This window comes from Brachyhypopomus gauderio, chromosome 17, assembly GCF_052324685.1.
Source record: "Brachyhypopomus gauderio isolate BG-103 chromosome 17, BGAUD_0.2, whole genome shotgun sequence".
Taxonomy (NCBI): domain Eukaryota; kingdom Metazoa; phylum Chordata; class Actinopteri; order Gymnotiformes; family Hypopomidae; genus Brachyhypopomus; species Brachyhypopomus gauderio.
The window spans coordinates 4,539,937-4,560,907 of record NC_135227.1 but is presented as its reverse complement, the minus strand read 5'-3'; the positions used below and the strand labels follow the sequence as shown (position 1 = coordinate 4,560,907).

Here is a 20,971-nt window from a genome sequence, read left to right as displayed (position 1 = left end):
ATGAGATACCCAGTGCATTTAATTCTTTCCAACCTCAATTTATATATAGAAATCAAATATAGTACAATTATAATGCAATAATCTTATGTAGTGCAATATATATTACAATTTTAGTGCAATAATCCCATATGGTGTGCAATATAGAACAATTATAGTGCAAAAACCTAGACAGAGATTTAGATATGTAGATGGAGCAGAGGTCATTATTTTATGAGTTATCATCTACAGCAAAGTGTCTATGCAGCCAGCTGGTCAGTTAGACCATGACTTAGTCCATGTTTCTGTGGTAAGTGGACTCCACTGACTCCAACCCGTTTCTATGGGAACAGCTGTAGTCTCAATGGCTATAGCTGTCACTTCACAAAGGTTTCCTGGCATTAAATACTCCGCCATGTGAGAACAATGGAGAGACGACAGGAGTGGAATGGTTTCAAAATGTTTATATGGTGTCTCAACATTAATAGCACAGTTTATACAGTTCTTCATTAACAGTACTGATGCAAACATCTAAATGCACAGCACATGATTATAAATAAAACAATAACAGATATAATAAATCAAAATAACAAATAAAATAAAAGATTTCCACAGGAGGAGCCGACATATTGAATTGCTTTTACATTCATTTAATCTGTACATGACAACACTTTGTACTTCAGAGCGGACTCATTGGACGCCAGCTACTCATCTGAGGTCAGATTTGAACATCTCCTCATAACGGGGAAAAGAAACGGTTGGCCAAAGCTGATCTCAGACCTGTCTGGGCCACGCGGCGAACAGGGCAGCATGGATCTGTATGCAGGGAGAGAACCACTGACCACTCCCCCCCACCCAATAGGTCTGACCACTCCCCCCTACCCGATGGGTTTGACCACTCCCCCTACCCGAGCGGGCCCCCAGGCCTTGCTCATGGCATAGTTAAAGCAACTGGCACAGCAGAAGCTAGAGAAATAGCGGTGGCCACACAGACGGGCACTGACGATCAGCTCACAGTTGGCCAACTCTGGTTCATCCACGCAGTCGGGTGACAGCCCCGGGCCCCCGCTGTAATCTGGAGAGAGGATAAAATTATACAGATTGAGAATCAGTGAGCTTACTGTTATGTTGACCACCTACACCTAAAAACCTAGCACATATTTCATGCTTTGAGGGGTGAAGCCTGCCACTAAGCATTTTGGTATTTTAGAAGCAACTGAATTTTCCTATAACTTTTGATTGTGGCTTTAAATGTTGTATATTACTTGACAAGCCACGTCAAATACATACAGTACCTGTAATAACTGTGGACTGGAGGCTTTCTTTGTGATGAAACGTGAAACACCCTACCTTTGTTCACCCGGACCTCCGCGCTGGCACTGACGGAGGATGAACCCGTGTAGGCGTTGCAGGTGTAGGAGCCTTCATCTGCAGGCTGCACGTTATTCAGAGTGAGAGCGCCATCTGCTGACACCTGAATGTGAAGCCCGTCTGGCCGCACTGGGAGGCCGTTCCTGCCCAGAAGCAGTTTGGTAATGTCACAAGGACTCATCAACACGCCCCGTTGTCTTCATGAGGCTACACAGCTGCAGGTTACAAACATAATGCTGGGTTTTTGCTAAATTCGACTACTCGTGTTAGCACAGACCTGGACCAGACGACCTTGACGTTTTCCCCAGAAACTACACAGGGGAGCTGGGCTGTGCCGCCCCGTGACACCTGCACGTTGCTGGGAGCCGTGATGATCCTCAGGTCTCCTGGAGGCGCAGGACAGAGACACAGCCATTGCACTCAGACTCGGACAGACTCACACAACAGGCGGTGGGAGGACAGGTGTGCGTCTGACAGAGTTATTGCATTTAGCAGGTGGAACGCATCGAACCCAAAACTCTGAGATGGATCTGCAGCTGCTCCAGTTGTTGACCACGAGAGGCGGTGCACGTGTAGACTCCAGAATCGTCCGACGTCAGGGTGCTAATCACCAAAGTCCCGTCAGACTCCTGCGAATGCCTACGCAATCGCAGCCCCAAACAAAGGAGTGGAGGCACAGGAGAAGGGTGGAGGCATAAGAGAAGGGTGGAGGCATAAGCATAAAAAACAGGTAGATCACACCAGTGTATACACACCAGCTTGAAAACACACTGTAGTGTTTTATTTTCCTTTACGCGGGGTTAATGTAACATGCTCCCGCACACAAACACACAGGTACCTGGGAGTGTTCAGGACGGCTCCGTTCTTGGTCCACTGAATGCTGACCGAGGCGGACACAGAGGTGGGCAGAACGGTACAGTACAGCCTGGCTGTCTGAGCAGCACGTGCCTCAACCAGCACCGGGCCCGCCCTGTCGATACTGAACCTGACAGAACCCACAGCACAATGGCCACAATGACTGGGTGATCTGCTCATATGGGGTCATACATTATATGACAGTGGGTGTGTCTATGCACTGGTGGGTGTGTCCATGCACTGTTGGAGGTGTGGTTAATAGGCAGTACTGGGTATGGGGCACGTGAGGGACAGCAGGCAGGGAGTTTGCGGGATCTGCTCCATCCTGAGGTATCAGTGGCTCCTGAACAACCTCTACAACCACAAAACAAACAAATCCACTGTCAGATCCACCGTGACAGCAGCAAGCACAAACTCAGCTGCATATCAGTTTGAGGAGCAAATTGTTGTATGATGGCATTATTGATGAAAGTATGGGCAGGGACGAGTCACCTGAGACAGACAGGTAGATGTAGCGATGGTCTCTCTCACGGTCACGTGTGGCCACACACAGCAGCCAGCCGGAGTCCTCCACCGTCACCGGGCCCACAAGCAGAGAGCCATCAGCCTGCTGTCTGTGCCTGAATGTTGGAGAGAAGCACTGCTGGGAACCCGTGAGGGATTTAGGCACTTCAAAATAGATATGAAGTAAAAACAAAGTTCACGCTGTTAAAGGTTTGATAGATTACTTGTAACTTAGAACTTTATCATCGCTGTGTTTGATGGGTTAAAACAATGCAGTGTCTGATATGAGAGGGAGGGCTAGATGAAACAGGAGCTGCCGAACGGTCAGTGCGACTAAAGGCTAGAAGTGACTGAACAGCTGACGTACCAACCTGGAGGGGTTCAGAGGGGCTCCGTCTCTTCTCCACTCTACTGCCACAGTGGAGGATGGAGGTGGGTGAACCCTGCAGGGCAACACCACCAGCTGGCCAGCCAGCCCCTCCACCCTAGAGGGGTCCGACTTGTCTATACTCACGCCCACAGACGTCCAGCTGAGGCAGGTCCAGTCAGGTGGAACAGGAGGAAGAGAGGAAGAGGAAAAGAACAGGAGAACAGGAAAGCCATGCGGAAAGAAGCAGAGAGAAAGAAAGAAAGAAAGAAAGAAAGAAAGAAAGAAAAAGAAAGCAGAGAGGAAGAGAAAAGAAAATCACTTTATGCTTTCCTCTTGGCCACAGCACAGCACGTCCTGCAGCCGTCAAAGTAATGCATAAAGACCCGTCTGAACCGGGCTGCAGTCCCAGAACCAGCAGACAGCACCAGTACCGGCCCGTCTGCTGCTTCTGCTTCAGCGGAAAGGGAGGACGTCGTCCAGACCACACAGAGGAGACAGAGAACCCGGTCCTTAGCGGAGACGTCTTAGCGTGTTCAAGTGGACAGTGGAGAACTGAGAGTGGGTGTCCAGGCAATCGCCTTGTGATAGAGAAATGGTACTGCAAAATGAAGGTTTGTTTCCTGCTCTGAGTGGTGTTTATTCGTGAAGACATACCAGTCACATTATTACAGCACAGTTCACAGCTGGGGTAGCAATGTTGTCAGGTTTTATGCTCTAAATCAACACATTCCAGTATGATTAAATATGGGCAAACATGAGAATACAGGATATATAACAACATTCACAGACACACTGACCAACAATGCAAAAAGGAACAAGCAGATCTACTGAGACACGTGTGTTTATTAGTGCCACGAAATGACAAGTGTGTTTATTAGTGCCACGAAATGACAAGGGCCACACAGACAAAGGGCTCACATGGTACTGAGAGAGAGACAGGTGTAGTGTACAGGTGTAGCATAGATTCAGGTGGAGGGTGGAGACACTACAGGTGTAGCATAGATTCAGGTGGAGGGTGGAGACACTACAGGTGTAGCATAGATTCAGGTGGAGGGTGGAGACACTACAGCTGTAGGGGTAGATTCAGGTGTAAGGTGGAGACACTACAGGTGTAGGGGTAGATTCAGGTGTAAGGTGGAGACACTACAGGTGTAGGGGTAGATTCAGGTGTAAGGTGGAGACACTACAGGTGTAGGGGTAGATTCAGGTGTAAGGTGGAGACACTACATGTGTAGGGGTAGATTCAGGTGTAAGGTGGACACACTACAGGTGTAGGGGTAGATTCAGGTGTAAGGTGGAGACACTACAGGTGTAGGGGTAGATTCAGGTGTAAGGTGGAGACACTACAACTGTAGGGGTAGATTCAGGTGGAAGGTGGAGACACTACAGGTGTAGGGGTAGATTCAGCTGTAAGGTGGAGACACTACAGGTGTAGGGGTAGATTCAGGTGGAAGGTGGAGACACTACAACTGTAGGGGTAGATTCAGGTGTAAGGTGGAGACACTACAACTGTAGGGGTAGATTCAGGTGGAGGGTGGAGACACTACAGGTGTAGGGGTAGATTCAGCTGTAAGGTGGAGACACTACAGGTGTAGGGGTAGATTCAGCTGTAAGGTGGAGACACTACAGGTGTAGGGATAAATTCAGGTGTAAGGTGGAGACACTACAGGTGTAGGGGTAGATTCAGGTGTAAGGTGGAGACACTACAGGTGTAGGGGTAGATTCAGGTGTAAGGTGGACACACTACAACTGTAGGGGTAGATTCAGGTGTAAGGTGGAGACACTACAGGTGTAGGGGTAGATTCAGGTGTAAGGTGGAGACACTACAGGTGTAGGGGTAGATTCAGCTGTAAGGTGGAGACACTACAGGTGTAGGGATAGATTCAGGTGTAAGGTGGAGACACTACAGGTGTAGGGGTAGATTCAGGTGTAAGGTGGAGACACTACAGGTGTAGAGGTAGATTCAGGTGTAAGGTGGAGACACTACAACTGTAGGGGTAGATTCAGGTGTAAGGTGGAGACACTACAACTGTAGGGGTAGATTCAGGTGTAAGGTGGAGACACTACAGGTGTAGGTGTAGATTCAGGTGTAAGGTGGAGACACTACAGGTGTAGGGGTAGATTCAGGTGGAGGGTGGAGACACTACAGGTGTAGGGGTAGATTCAGGTGGAGGGTGGAGACACTACAGGTGTAGGGGTAGATTCAGGTGTAAGGTGGAGACACTACAGGTGTAGGGGTAGATTCAGGTGTAAGGTGGACACACTACAGGTGTAGGGGTAGATTCAGGTGGAGGGTGGAGACACTACAGGTGTAGGGGTAGATTCAGGTGGAGGGTGGAGACACTACAGGTGTAAGGGTAGATTCAGGTGTAAGGTGGACACACTACAGGTGTAGGGGTAGATTCAGGTGGAGGGTGGACACACTACAGGTGTAGGGGTAGATTCAGGTGGAGGGTGGACACACTACAGGTGTAGGGGTAGATTCAGGTGTAAGGTGGACACACTACAGGTGTAGGGGTAGATTCAGGTGGAGGGTGGAGACACTGGCAGGCTAACACACTGAACCCAAGCCCAAGAGCACCAGTAGTGCCAGGAATGCACTAGTCCCAAAAGCGCAGCGATGTCCAACCCGGTGGCGGAGAGGGGAGTCAGCTCCTCCTGGGCAAAGTGTGCACATGTGAGAGTGTGTGATTGAGTGTGTGTGTGTGTGTGTGTGTGTGTGTGTGTGTGCACACAACCAGAGGGAAAGAATTTATAGGGTGTGTTAAGGAATTAAACAGGGCACACATTAAGGCAAGTATGAACTTAAGCGAACATGAACACAGGGCAAGTATTAACATATGCAGACTTTACCATGCGCACATGTGCATTATATGTGTTTGTATAACCCAGCCCTGTTGACAGAAGTAGGAAGGGTTTGTGTAATCCGTATGTGTAAGCAGTGTATGCATATTGATGTGCATAGCCTAAGCCATGTCATGCTAATGAGATATGCTAACCATATTAGTAGATAAATTAAGATACATTATATATATATGAGAACATGGTCCTGGACCTGCACCTGAATGTGTATGTGTGTGTGTGTGTGTGTGTGTGTGTGTGTGTGTGTGTGTGTGTGTGTGTGTGTGTGTGTAAAATGCTGTAAAATAGTCCGTTCTCAGGGGCAAAGTCTATTCCGGGTCCTAAGACAGGAACAGAGGCGGTGGCAGGGGGCGGGGCTGAACTGGGAGGGCGGAGTTCTGGGCGGAGCTCTTACCTGGCGGCAGTGCTGCTGAGCTGCGCAGCTCTGGCGGCGGGACGACGAGCATGCTGCTTCCTGTGGCTGTGGTGGGCATGACTGGTGGCGATGGCACCCAGGTGGGCGTGGCCCTGGTGGGCGTGGCCCTGGGTGCCACCACCGTACTCTACGGAGACCGGGCGGGCGCTCCGGCATGTCTGCTGGCACTCGTCAACAGAGGCAAAGTTGTTGCTGTTTCCGTGGCAGCCACCATACCAGAAGTGCACGCAGCGGGAGGAGGCGGGGTCGTAGTGGTAGCGGGCGGCCCACTGGTCACACGGGCCTGGAGCGTTCGGCAGCTCGCAGGGTCCACGCAGCACTGCAGGAACCCCAAAACACGCCCAACACACCCAACACAGCGTCTTGAGTCACTGGACCGCAGCACTAACACGTCACATCTGTTTCCAACTCCCAGCTGGATCTTATCTAACCTCACCCATCGACTTTATAACTTCATTTAAAGGCTTGTAATTCGCTGACCTGTTTAACCTACGAGCTGTTTGACCTACGTGGTGTGCTCGTAACTCACCGCTGGTGGGGGAACCGAGGCAGCCCTCTCCGTCAGCTCCAACAGCAGCAGTCCGGCCGTCGTAGCAGCACCCGTAGGTGGACATGTGGCAGTCTCCATCTGCAGGCTGAGGGCAGAGAGATCACAACAGACAGAGACACAGGCGGAAAACACTGGACTATGGCGCTGCTCCAGTAAGGCTGGCCAGGAGTGTGTCATGGTGAAGGACCGATACTCACAGCAGGGGTAGGAGGGATATATTCTGGACAGCCTTCCTTATTGGGGCCGAGAGCTTGACTCACTCCGTCTTGACAGCAGCCATATCTGAGAGATGTGATGGGGACTGATGTGTGAGCGGCCTGGTAAGCCGTGGGTCCCAGTATGTGTGTGTGTGAGTGTGTCTTGTGTGTGATGACATGCTAGACTCGGTTCTGCCAGACAGATACCTGGTGCGGATACAGGATGGACTCGTCGGGCAGCCTTGGCCCCGGAAACCACCGGCTGGTGTCCTGCCATCCGGACAGCAGCCATATGTAGTCTGAGTGCAGTGGGGAGTTAGGTGTGTGGTGCCAATAGGAGGCTGGTGTTCTGAGGGAGGTGGAAAGGGTGAGAAAGACAGACAGACAGACAGACAGACAGAGAAAGAGAGAGAAGATTTTTTAGTGAGTTTACTCTGAAGGATATCTTTCTTACTACAGGGAACAAATAATCACTGTACAAAGAAGTCAAAGAAAGATAATAACAAGAAAAAAAGAAACAAATGACAGAAGAAGAAGCAGGAGCCAACTACAAATATGGAAATGAAGACAGCACACTAGCACCATCATTCACATCATTCTCAATTATCACAGTATTCACATCATTCACAATCACTATACCATTCACATCCTTCAGGACAGCACTAGTTCCTAAAAGTGCCTTGAAATTTTTTAGTCAAGCAGGACTCCCCGAATCCCCCCGCCCCCCCACAGACATTGTCCACAACAACAAGCCATTCATGTCAAGAAAATTGGGGCACGACGCCAAGACAAGGACAGGAGATGCGGAGGACAGGAGGCACAGAGGACAGGAGACGAGGAGGACATGACACTGGGGCCGGTGGGCAGAAGAGAGTGGCCAGAGCCAAGGCGAAAGGGACAGGGGGGCCATGAAGAGCTTGTGATGCAGCGAGACCACCAGACAGGATGCAGGAAAGGGAGGCGTGGGACGGGGGAGGAGTGGGACGGGGGAGGCGTGGGACGGGGGAGGCGTGGGACGGGGGAGGCGTGGGACGGGGGAGGAGTGGGACGGGGGAGGCGTGGGACGGGGGAGGCGTGGGACGGGGGAGGTGTGGGACGGGGGAGGCGTGGGACGGGGGGCACCTGGGCCGTGGTCCTCGGCGGGGTAGCGGTGGAAACCGTGCAGGGTGTTGTCATATCCTCTGGGGTCCTGCATACTCGGAACCTCTGTTCAACATGGATCAAAGCCAATGTCAGCCAGGAAAACTCGCTCCAGAAAATAACCATTAATGCAGACTCCTGGACTATGGAATAGACCCACGTCTATAAAAGCAAGAGCATGTTTGCACTGGCAATGAGATTCCTTAACAGCTCACAACACAGTGTAAAGGGAAACACTTTCATAAATCCATTATGTTATAGATGACTTGAGAGAGTTGTGTGTGTGTGTGTGTGTGTGTGTGTGTGTGTGTGTGTGTGTGTGTGTGTGTGTGTGTGTGTGTGTGTGCGTGCGTGCGTGCGTGCGTGCGTGCGTGTGTGTGTGTGTGTGTGCGTGTGTGGCAGGGGTATACCTTGGGGGCTGTAACAGGGTTGAGTGTTGCAGCTCTCCACAGTAGAGGGTTTGGGGTGGGTGTTACAGTGCTCTGCACCATAAAGGTTCCTCTGTGTGTCTGAACAGATCACCTGCCGCTCACGAAGCCCCGAGCTACAGCTCTTAGAGCACTGATGGGGGAGGGAGGGAGGGAGGGAGAGAAACAAGAGAGAAAGAAAGAGAAAGAGAAAGAGAAAGAGAAAGGCAGAGACAGTGGGATTCATGAAATTTATGAGCTGTGGGATTTGTGAAGTTTACGAGCTGTTAAGTGTAGAGCGCAGGTGTGAAAACAGGGCGTAGTGGAGTGTGTATACGAGTGTGTTTCTAATCTCACCAGGCCCCAGTCGCCAACGTGCCAGGCCACCGCACCTCTGCAGGCAGGCATCTCACAGGGCTGGGTCCTGCGAGGCGTGCGGACAGTCCCACACATGTAGTCCTCGAGATGGGCACCTCCCGAACCCACACACACCACGTCCCTTGTCTGCTGCCCGGAGCCACACGTTACCGAACACTACACACACACACACACACACACACACACACACACACCAAAGAGTGCTCACAGTCCACACAAAGCATATATATGCACAAATATATAAAACAGTGCACACCATTTATGTGTTTATAATGCTGTACCTGTACGCTTTCGGTACGTTTAGATATTTTTTACATTTTTTATTGCATTAATGATATTGCGGGCGGCACAGTGGTGTGGTGGTTAGCACTGTCGCCTCACAGCAAGGCGGTCTGGGTTCGATTCTCGGTCTGGGCTGCTCTGTGTGGAGTTTGCATGTTCTCCCTGTGCCTGCGTGGGTTTCCTCCGGGTACTCCGGTTTCTTCCCACAGTCCAAAGACATGCGTGATAGGTTGATTGATCATGCTAAATTGCCCGTAGGTGTGAGTGTGTGCGTGTGTGTTGGCCATGCGGTGGACTGGCGACCTGCCCATGGTGTACCCTGCCTTCGCCCGAAGATGTTGGGATTGGCTCCAACCCCCCAACCCCCCCCCCGTGACCCCGCCTGGCGGGATTAAGCGGTTCAGATAATGGATGGATGGATGGATAATGATATTGCACTGCTCGGACTACAGAGTCTCTTGCCGTCTTCAAACGTAGACTAAAGACTCACTTAAATGTGCTCTAACAATGCAGATATCACTTGTTGCCCTTGTTCTTAAATTGTTTGTGCTTCTAGCTATAAGCTTTAATTCCTGTAGTTTAAGTTTGAGCCTATGTTTATTTGGAATACTAGTTAACGGCATTGATTCCTGTAGTTTAGTAGTAGTCTGGCTCGGGGGGATCTTGAATTGTGACCTATCTGTGCTACTATCTAGGATGAATTCTGTGAAGTCTCTCTGGATAAGAGTGTCTGCTAAATGCCCTAAACGTAAATGTAAATGATGTAATGATAATACTGAAATGTGATCTATTTTATACAAGGGCTGGTGTTTCTGCTAGTGCCTGTCTGACTCAGAGGTTGACTGAGCTGTTATTTTTGAACACCCAGAATGAAAGGAAACCACCAGCTGACCCTGCTGATTAACGGGCCGGGAAGTCCCACCACTGCCAGCAGCAGTAACCCCAGATGGAGACGGTATCACTGCAGTGATAGCAAGACAGGAAATGGGTGAGCTGCTGACTGAAACCACCGTTTCGCTGAACTGACGTGGACCGTGCTGCTGAACACAGAGTGAGGAAAGGACTCTCAGACTCTCGGTGGAGGAGGCCGAGGCCGTCTGTGCGTGCAGGGCAGGAGGTTCACCTGGGACCAGGCAGACACGCTGTACTCGGCACACCGCTGCATGTTACACTTCTGCTGGCTGAGGGGTCGCGAGGTGTAGGCCTCACACAGAGAGTCGTCCACCACCCGCGAGCCGGACGAGTCATGGGCCACACACTCCACCCGCCGGCCCTGGGAACCCCCGCCACACGTCGCCGAACACTGGTTCCACTCGCCGATCTTCCAGCTGCCTCACACACACACACACACACACATACACACACACAAAAACAGCACAGCCAAGAGCAGCAGTTACATATTGAGCTGCAGGGGTATGACGGGACCTCCATACCAAGCTCTGGCAACAGATGCAGACCCAGCAGACAGCACAGCTACACCCAAAGCAGCACCACTCACAGCAGAGGTCAATCATATTCATAATGCAGGTGGTTAATTCGCACAACAATTATACAAACTCACTCTAAAAGGACACCGAAAACATCTCAGTTCATACTCAGCAGGATTGGTTAACCCTTTCCCTGTTAGCCTTGGGATGATCAATTTGGAAGAAAAATATTATATATAATAATACATATAATAATATTATTATATATATCTGGAAGGTAAGTCCGTCCCACCAACCCTGAGAGTAGCCCAGGCAGCTTTACTACAACACATGGACAGCAGCCCAGCTCAGAGCTCCAGGGATCAAGTTCATGGGTCACGCAGAGTGCACATGCACTGTGGGGATTTAGCCATGTGCCCACTGAGTGGAACCAGCAGCACAGAGCTGCCTGGTTCTGGAAGGCTTTTGGCAGGGGAAACGCTCTGAGGTGGACAGTTGCCTCTGGCCTCGGTTCATCTCCACGAGCGGAAGAACAGGCCCCTACACATGGAAGGCATCAGTGCAGACCGAGCTCAAACACAACACTGGTGGAAATTAAAGCCGTGGGGGAAGCTGTTGTGTAGGTCTTATGTCAAACGAGTCTGAAAGTTCTAGGAAATCGTATATGTCTAAGTAGCTGACGTAATGCACAGCTTTGAGGATGTGTATGAAGAGGACAGGGGTTAATCTCTAACTCTCAGAATCCATCTGTGAATCCCTGGTAACCTTAAAAGGAGCCCATGAAAGCAGTTATGTTCTCTGAGCATCTAAGCTGCAGACTGTGGACATCAGTTAGTGTTTGAGGACATAATCTGCTGCCTCGGGCTGCGTTACCTGTACACCTGTATATAGACCTGCGCCGGCTCCCTGGGTCTCCAGACCTGCGGCTGGTACACATATGCCATCCTTATGGAACAGGAGCAATACACCAAGAGGTTTCAGGCTCAGTGGTTCCCCACCGATCACACAGCCCAGATCAATAGGAACACAACAACAACAGTAAACAGGATCACATCATCAGCGGAATGGTTTCACCAGTCACATGGGCAGGGGGGACTAAGAAGGCCGTGAACAGGGACGCGAAGGACTGACAACTGTCCCCTCGTCCCGTAAACTGTGGGGTGGCCGAGGCTTTGAGACATTCGATGTCTTGTACCTGTGGGTTAGGGGACACTGCTGTTCATTGCACGTGCGGTTGTTAACAGGACGAGGCAGGGACGCACACAGATAGTCGGGATAGGCTTCGTTATCGATGGCGCAGAAGACCAGGCGAGACTGGTACCCTGCACAAACGATAAACACGAGGACATTCACAAACGTACAGACGCAAAATTTCAGGGTCGGGAGGGCGAGAGTATGCTGTGCCACGGAGTGACAGCGGGTGAAGACTGAGGTGGGGGGACACGGCGGGACACTGACCCGAGCCGCACTCCCTGCTGCAGGTGGACCACGAGCCGTAGCTCCAGTAGTAACCCTCGCGGGAGCGGTCGTTTGGTAGGTAGTACTCGCACTCCACTCCCTGGTTGGGCTCCTGAATGATCAGCTGGAAGGAGACCACAGCAGAGGGTCAGCTGGGAGACAGCTCCCAAAGGCAGGCTGGAAACAGTGGCACACACACCGTCACACAGACAGGCTTAGTGTTCCGCTAGCTTTAGCACACGCCATGCAACTGATGAAAAGCAGCTAAATATTGCAACATGGAATCCTTTAGTGCTGGAGCGTGGATCTAGAGGCCTGGGGCTCACCTCAATCACAAGGGGCTCAGTGGTGGGGCCACGGCCGACGATGCTTTCAGGGGCCATCTCCCCCTCCGCTGCTCTTTGGTAGTACAGCGTGGTGCCAGCGATGGGAGCAGCCCGGGAGAATTCGATCACCCAGTGCCCGTTAAGATAGTACTCACCACGCAGGTTCTTAACAGCTGTTAGAATTCACACTGACACCATATTACTAACGCCACTACTACCAGCAATAACGTTATAGTTGATTCATAGCCTCAATTCACACATACAGCTACTAAATCACACACGGACTCACCCAAGTAGTTACGAGTCGCTACGGTCTCACTGATACGGATGCTGGTAGCACCAACGGGTATGATGAACATTTGATTGTAACCTAAAACACAGAACGCGAGGCGGGTTTTGTGGAGCTGGCCAGGACACGCTGAGGTGCGACCCGCTAGCCCGGGCATTACCTTTGGGCAGGTTGCGCACAGAGAAGGTGTTGGAGACGCGGTGGCAGGACCGGCCGTCTCCACCGCACTGCAGACACGCGTCCTCCTCCTGCTGTGATTCCAGCATGTTGTCACAGCCCAGACGCTGGCGACAGGATGTGGGCAGGACGGAGGCATTTGAGGGGAAACAGTGGGACACATTTTTGGGACCACACAACCACAACTCTTCAAAGCCAGGATGAAGGACGGGGGAAGTGGTGGTGTCTTTATGGGAATGGAAAGTCTTTTGTTTTCATAATTTAGTATCACATGAATAAAGTAGCAGTATTAAAACATAAAAAGAATAAACATGAAAATTTGCAGACCATAATGCGACCAACTAGTGTCTTTAATCTGAGAGAGTGAACCAACGTGGTGAAATCATGACATGGGTCTTGACACAACTGAAGGAGTACTGGGCTCTTTCAGCACCCAACACAGACGGCCTTTAATCCGAGACGAAAGGCAGGCGCAGCGTACAACAGTCTGGTCCAGCACCCTGACAGGGCTGGGGTGTGGGGTCGGTTCTATACACAGACCAGCGCCTGCAGAGGTGCGGGGCATTCACAGCTCACCCTGCATACGCCCTCCACACAGACGTCCCTCCTGCCTGGGTGGCAGCGTGTCCCGTCCACCACAGAAGAACGATGACGGTAGTAGAAGTTCTCCGCTCTGGGGATGCAGTTCAACTCGCACGGGTTCTCCGCTGCCAAAGTGCACGTGCGCGTTATTTACATTTGGGGTACAGCAGTAAATTAAGGAACTCACTACCGGGTCCAACAGCCGACATTCATCAAGATAACGCCGGATCAAAGCAAACACAGGTCTCGCAGTAGTAAGTGTCTCTTGGTTACAGAGTTCTGGCATCCATGGTAAGTTGAAAGCAAAACTACAGGGAACTCATCCCTGAACATGTGTACTGATGAAAGCTTTGCCCACTGGGAGTCATGCGCTGCGCATACACACCTCCGTGGTAAGGGAGCCATTTGTAGCGCTTTCCATGGAAGTCAGTGCCGTCAAAATGGGAGCACTGTTCCTCTCTGAAGTCCCGGGAACCCTCGGGGCAGTCCTATGAGAATATAGTATACATATATCACACATATATGTGAATATTACACACACATTGAAGTGAGGCTGGAAACGTGTACTGGGAGGATTTACAGAGAGAGAGAGAGAGAGAGAGAGAGAGAGAGAGAGAGAGAGAGAGAGATCAGCTGAACACTAACTAATGAATCAGAGGCCACCTACAACAGGCAAAGACATGTATTTTCATATTTTTTCATATTTCTTGCACGGATGAAGATAGATGAGTTTTATGGGTACGGGGGGGTGAGGGAGGGGGTGTACCTGAATGTTACAGGAGCGAAAGGACTTATCAGGTCCCACACAGTTGTGGCCTCCATCAGAACTATGAGCAAAAGAGTTAAAGCATAGAAGAAACTATTACAGCACTAAATGGGGGACAAACAGAAGCCTTCAGTAGTACGGCTGCATGTCAAAATGATAAGTTTGCCTTTGTAATTAGACTATTGTTATTAATAACTGTATATTAATCAGATTACTGTATATTAATCAGCATAGTATGCTAGTACAGCTACATCAGTGCATGCATACACACAGACTCATGGCAACATACACACACATACACACACGCACGCACATACACGCACGCGCACACACACACACACACACACACACACGCACACACGCACGCACGCACGCACGCACACGCACGCACGCACACACACACACACACACACACACACACACACACACACACACACACACACACACACACACACAGATTGCCATTTGGCAAAAGGATGTGTGCTCTTCCTGGGTGTGCTGGTGCCTCTCCCTACAGCTGTGCATATCAGGTTTGATGACTATATGCCAAAGTGAAGCAGTCCTAACACATTCCAACATAGGAACTTGTCAGGTCAGGAAATGTGAGCTAACTTTATCCACTTAGGCCGACAATAAAAAGCTGAAATAAAGTAATTACATTAATTACAACTTTTGGACTGGCAAGTCAGCACAAACATTCTTAGAACCTGTGTACCATTTAAGTGTGTGTGTGTTTGTGTGTGTGTGTGTGTGTGTGTGTGTGTGTGTGTGTGTGTGTGTGTGTTAGAGAGAGCATGGATGTATGTCAACTAAGTGGTCTTAGGCCGCATTACATATTGGAGAACTAAGTTTCTTTCTCATGTCTACTTTCAGTAATCTCTGACACATTCACACTATACAGTGCTTCAGCTTGTCTGACATGTAATATGGGAACAGTCTACCTAGTGTGTGTGAAAGTTAGCACCCAAGGGCTAAATCCTTACAGACAGAATTTAGGCAGATGAACAGACCAGATGCTGAGTGGTGCAGAATATGTTTGTATCAACATTATAACAATTGTTTCTTACATTGAAACTTCACCTTTCCTCAATCAACGGTATTGCGGCTTAATGTATAGAAGCTATAGTTTTTTTCTCAATGGGCAATTCTAGCATTCCCAAATTATAGCTTTTCGAAATACACAGGATATACATGATATGCGTGATACCCATTTGAAGTATTTTACATTTTTAACAATATATTTCTCAATGCTTCAGAAAGCCAACCTTGCACTCAGAGAGGGATCACGTGGTTTTCAGAATCCACGGGTCCCGTTTGGAAGCTCACATGATCGGGTGCAAGAGAGAACATGTAGACCAGATTCCAACTGGGGCAGATTTATGGACTCAGCACTACAGCAGTAAGGATTCTCCAGAGCCGGCCTCATTACACCAGCTACCAGGTTCTGCACAGCGTAAGGACACGCCATGCGCTCCTTACTCTTATTCACCACTCATCTACAGTGAATAGAGAAAGCAACAAAGATCCAGTTCCAGTGACAAAACCACCGTCCAGGACCAGATTTCAAGGGCTGGACTTCTGAGGGGCCAGCCGAGTTTGATGTTCCACTAAACACTATTGTCGGCGGAAATGCTCAGTTGAATAACGCTTGAAAGTCTCAGAAGTGTACACAATGTCTATGAAAATTGGTAAATGTTGTAAAGGCTTTAAGGATGTGCTACAGGGAAAGGTCTTTGTCTGAAAGGATGACTGGGAGCAGCAAAGGGCATTCAGGCTTTCAAATTAGGGCTTGTCAGGGAAACGCCTGCTTTTAAAAGTCAGCTTCCAAGTTCAGTAGACAGTAGACTTTTAGTGATTTTAAAATGCACCTGCACTACTAGTGAGAGAACTGGTATAGGAAGCCATGTGCAGTTGCATGCTTGTAAAGCTAATCCAGACCTCCTGGGTAAACAAGAGTGGATCTGATGACTTCAGGGTTTTCCCCCCAGCTATAATGCTTGAAAAGGGAATCTGGTCTGGCCACCTGACTGAAAGAAACCCATGAGGATATCACCCTTGGGGAAAAGAGAAGACTTACTGCAGAGAAGTCAGACCAGCTGATTCTGTGTGCATCAGGTATTCTTGGCAGCAACAATTTCAAAACTGTCATGTGGCTTGAAAAGAATTTGAACTCCTAAACAAATCAGTGCCAGAGGCACCACGGACACACCCAGACTCAGACGCACAAACACACACCGGCAGACGCGATGGGCGTCGGAGGGACGACTGCTCACCGCTGAGTCAAACAGCGTCTTGTCCTCACCGTTACCCCGGTGCCACACGTGCGGCTGCACTCCCCGTACGGCCCCCACTCCTCCCAGTGATCACCGCTGGGCAGCTGTGAACACAACGTTCACACGTAACTCTATTAGGAGATCTCTGTGCAACACGATATTTCACAGACCCACCCTGACCACTCCTTTATGACTACATGGGAGATGTGGAAAAAAACATCGAAGCCTATAATTAATTTGCTATATGTTGCTAAGTAATGTGCATTCACACTGTAATCGAGACGAATATAGCATTATCAGTTATTATTATATTATAAGAGGATTACGGTGGACGGACTCCACGTGTTGATGTTTACATAACAATACTTCATGCAAAGTGAAAGCTGTGATGGCTGCTGCAGTGCAGCACATGCTGAGGGAGCTTTCCTCACACATGAACCACACCTCCACACAGGATTACCCACCCAGGATTACCCACACAAGATTACCCACACAGGATTACCCACACAGGATTACCCACACAGGATTACCCACACAAGATTACCCACACAGGATTACCCACACAGGATTACCCACCCAGGATTACCCACACAAGATTACCCACACAAGATTACCCACACAGGATTACCCACACAAGATTACCCACACAGGATTACCCACACAAGATTACCCACACAGGATTACCCACACAGGATTACCCACACAAGATTACCCACACAGGATTACCCACACAGTATTACCCACACAAGATTACCCACACAGGATTACCCACACAGGATTACCCACCCAGGATTACCCACACAAGATTACCCACACAAGATTACCCACACAGGATTACCCACACAAGATTACCCACACAGGATTACCCACCCAGGATTACCCACACAAGATTACCCACACAGGATTACCCACCGAGGATTACTTACACAAGATTACCCACCCAGGATTACCCACACAGGATTACCCACACAAGATTACCCACACAGGATTACCCACACAGAATTACCCACACAGGATTACCCACCCAGGATTACCCACACAAGATTACCCACACAGGATTACCCACACAAGATTACCCACAGGATTACCCACCCAGGATTACCCACACAAGATTACCCACCCAGGATTACCCACACAAGATTACCCACACAGGATTACCCACAGGATTACCCACCCAGGATTACCCACCCAGGATTACCCACAGGATTACCCACCCAGGATTACCCACACAGGATTACCCACAGGATTACCCACACAGGATTACCCACAGGATTACCCACCCAGGATTACCCACAGGATTACCCACAGGATTACCTACATAGAAGGTACTGCAGACCACCCAGTCTGCCATTTTACACCTTAACTCATGTACTCACTCTACAGGCTCCAACTCGTGGTCTAAAATGTATTCAATAACTAATGTATATAAAAACTAATAAATAATCACAGAAATATTACATTAATTATTATTATTACAGAATTATTGTCATTGTCACACCTATTTCATTCAGCACTGCCCCTCCACTCACCGTGAACACGGGGCCCAGGACCAACTGCAGTGAGGCCACGACCAAAAGCAGCTTCATTGTTCACTAAGGAACACAGACGGTTCTAATGTGAAATGTACCTCTCAGGAATGCAGTGAAAACGACATGTTAAATGTATGTAGATCAACAGAACATTTGGGTGAAACTCAAAAATCGGAACTCAAAGTGAGCAGGGCTTACCAAGTTGTTTAACTAGTCATGCGCCTAATATCCTACAACAAAAGAATAATTTACATAAGTGAAAATTATCAGATTCCTGATCTGAGCAGGAATGAAACATAAGATCTGCATTCCAAGAGGAAACAGTGCCCTGGAGTGCACAATGTGAGCCCCCCCTTAACACTGTCCACCCTCCATGGGAAAAAACAACAAACTGTTTCATTGGGCCATATCACCCAATCACAGGCCCCCCATCACATCAAAATGGCTCTACTTCAGATATTTGCTATGGCTGTCCAGTCAAATGCAGAATGAGCTCTGGCTGTTCATGGGCTTTGATCAAGATGGTTGAGAGCGTCTGATGGCCAGGACGAGAAGGCCGTCACTGCCACCAAAGCATGTGACCTCCCTGGGCACACCGTCATGTCCGGGATCAGTTTAGACCTGGACCCCATGTGACTGGGAAAGAGGTCAAAATCATACTGGAGCCAAAGGATACAGGAGGTAGCAGGCTCAGTATTGTTACATTTAACCTAAATACCTGTTTGCAGACATTTGGGACTGGTTATCAGCATTTGTACCAGCCTGTGTAGTCTAATGTGGGAAAACTATTACCGGAGTTTCAGTGTGGACAATCAGCAATCTTAGTTTGCTGGACACATGATAGAACTAGACAGCAGTTTGTGATTTAAAGAATTGACGCTTAAGATAAAATATACTAATAGATATATGCAACCAAGAAAGGTTGTTAAAATTTCTTTTAATCTATAATCTGAGAAGCCCAGATTACTGCCTGCCAGCATTCACAAGTTGCCACCTGTTCAGGTAATTTGATACAGTTCTTATCTAGATATGCATGCACTAGTACTCATTTAGTGCCAGGGTGCATGGTAATGAAAAATGTTCAAATATACTGATACTGAATGTTACTGTAGTAGGGCCTATATGTATTGTGAAACATGCTGAACTCATTGTTTTCTCCAGTCTTCTAAGTCACCCCACTGCCATCCAGAAGGAAACCACCACAGATAACAGCAGCAGACAACAACAAAACAATACTTTGAGAAGTTCTTTAAATAAATCTGTCAACACAGAGCAAGCACCACTGCACAGATATGGATGGGGTGGACCGTTTGTACCTGCACTTTAAAACATATGTTAACTCTTGTGAAACTGGATTCCAGACAGAGAAATTTAATTACAAGTACCGCGTAATTTAATGTATTTTTCCACCAATACTCCTATAACGCGTTGCATTATATGGATTACATAAAACCAACGTGGTTTGTGAAAGGAAATTATGAATGCAGTAAATGCAGATAAAACGGAATAAAGTCAGAACTCCTCACATTTACAGCTAATCGCGTACGTGAGACGCAGAACCCAACAACTTCACTCGCCCACTCGTTCCTCTCAGATTTAAGTGGTAGTTTGGAGTAGGTTTCTCCTGACTGGGTACAATGAAAGATACGCTTCAACGGTTTACGATTATTCTAGAGTAAAACTCACCAGTTACGACGGAAAGCCCTTCGGTTTACCGTTTACCTGACGACTAACAAGCAGCCATGTAGAAGCGGTGAGTGGGACTGTGGAGCCGGTTTGGTTTCACATGAAGATGTTCAGATGTCAGACCTCTCCTTCTTCTTCCAAATGCCCACTGCGTCACGCACCGAACCGCGGCGTCCCGAGAAATTATACTTCATGAAATGACGGGGAAATTGTGGTTCACTTAAATAGTCATTTTTCCAGTAAAACATCTGTTAATAACACGCATATGTTCTCTGTCTTGTGTGATGCGAGAGCTCGTTTGGTGTGAACGATAGATTCGTTGTTTTTCACAAAACAGATTTAGTTTCAAAAACAAAAATTAAAGAGCAAAACACACAAACAACACATACGCGTTTATCATGGTAATCCACTGAAACCACAAGAATTAAGAACCTCTGCGTTTCAAAAAGTGACTTAATACCGAATGAAACTCCAAACAAATTTAAATGGTAATTGTATTCTAAGCAGCCGGTCTTTTTCAACTTTAGCTATAATTGCAGGTCGTCTGTGCTACAAACAGCTTTGGAGGTCCCATGAATGACCGGAAGGAGATTTTCCCCAAAAGATATTAATTTCAGTGTCTCTAAATGTTATTGGTCAAATGAAGGATTAGATATTCTTGGAACCTCAAAATGTTTCCAGTAAATTACCTATACAATGGGTTTTATCTTGGTGATAAGCATAATCGATGCTATTATATCATTACCAACAATGGTCAGTAAAAAAGGCATTATGGTTGCTATCTCACAGGATTTTTAATTTTTTTAAACAGATGGAAAGACGCAATCAATTTCTTAAAGTACGTCTCCTTTAGTCAAAACTAACAGCAGGAAATACACACGTTTGGGATATAGCTATATAAAAAACTTCTACCATAACTTTTGCCAAAACCAGATTTGAACAGCTTTTCCCATATGACATGTGTATGAGTGTTCAGTGTGTAGTCTGCTGTAGAAGAATCATACTCATGCATGTATATTCACAAATATAGCCTACAGGTTATTTATACACATTCAAAGACACCATGATGACAGTTACAAGGAGATGGTTTATTTTCTTTTTGCATGAACGTATAAAAAAAATATTATTATTAATAATAATAATAATAATAA

General features: G+C 48.3%; 1 protein-coding gene across 2 annotated transcripts; it reads right to left on the bottom strand.

Moving 5' to 3' along the window:
* Nucleotides 1–423: 423 nt before the first annotated feature.
* paplna (papilin a, proteoglycan-like sulfated glycoprotein) lies at nt 424–20,339 on the bottom strand. Of its 2 annotated transcripts, XM_076977950.1 has the most exons (29): nt 19,821–20,339; nt 18,333–18,364; nt 18,135–18,197; nt 16,606–16,709; nt 14,333–14,393; nt 13,952–14,054; nt 13,561–13,691; nt 12,968–13,091; nt 12,808–12,888; nt 12,519–12,691; nt 12,193–12,316; nt 11,930–12,056; nt 11,608–11,679; nt 10,431–10,635; nt 9,005–9,181; nt 8,651–8,801; nt 8,223–8,306; nt 7,308–7,449; nt 7,101–7,185; nt 6,883–6,988; nt 6,333–6,672; nt 3,078–3,236; nt 2,695–2,822; nt 2,472–2,556; nt 2,186–2,332; nt 1,859–1,986; nt 1,625–1,733; nt 1,327–1,490; nt 424–1,051 (listed from the first exon to the last, which is right to left on the bottom strand). In XM_076977950.1, the coding sequence occupies exons 3-29, from the start codon at nt 18,189–18,191 to the stop codon at nt 855–857; spliced, it is 3,564 nt and encodes a 1,187-aa protein (XP_076834065.1). In that variant the 5' UTR covers nt 18,192–18,197; nt 18,333–18,364; nt 19,821–20,339; the 3' UTR covers nt 424–854. The 2 variants fall into 2 exon arrangements, with proteins under 2 accessions (XP_076834065.1, XP_076834066.1); XM_076977951.1 differs by lacking the exon at nt 11,608–11,679.
* Between the last annotated feature and the right edge of the window lie 632 nt (nt 20,340–20,971).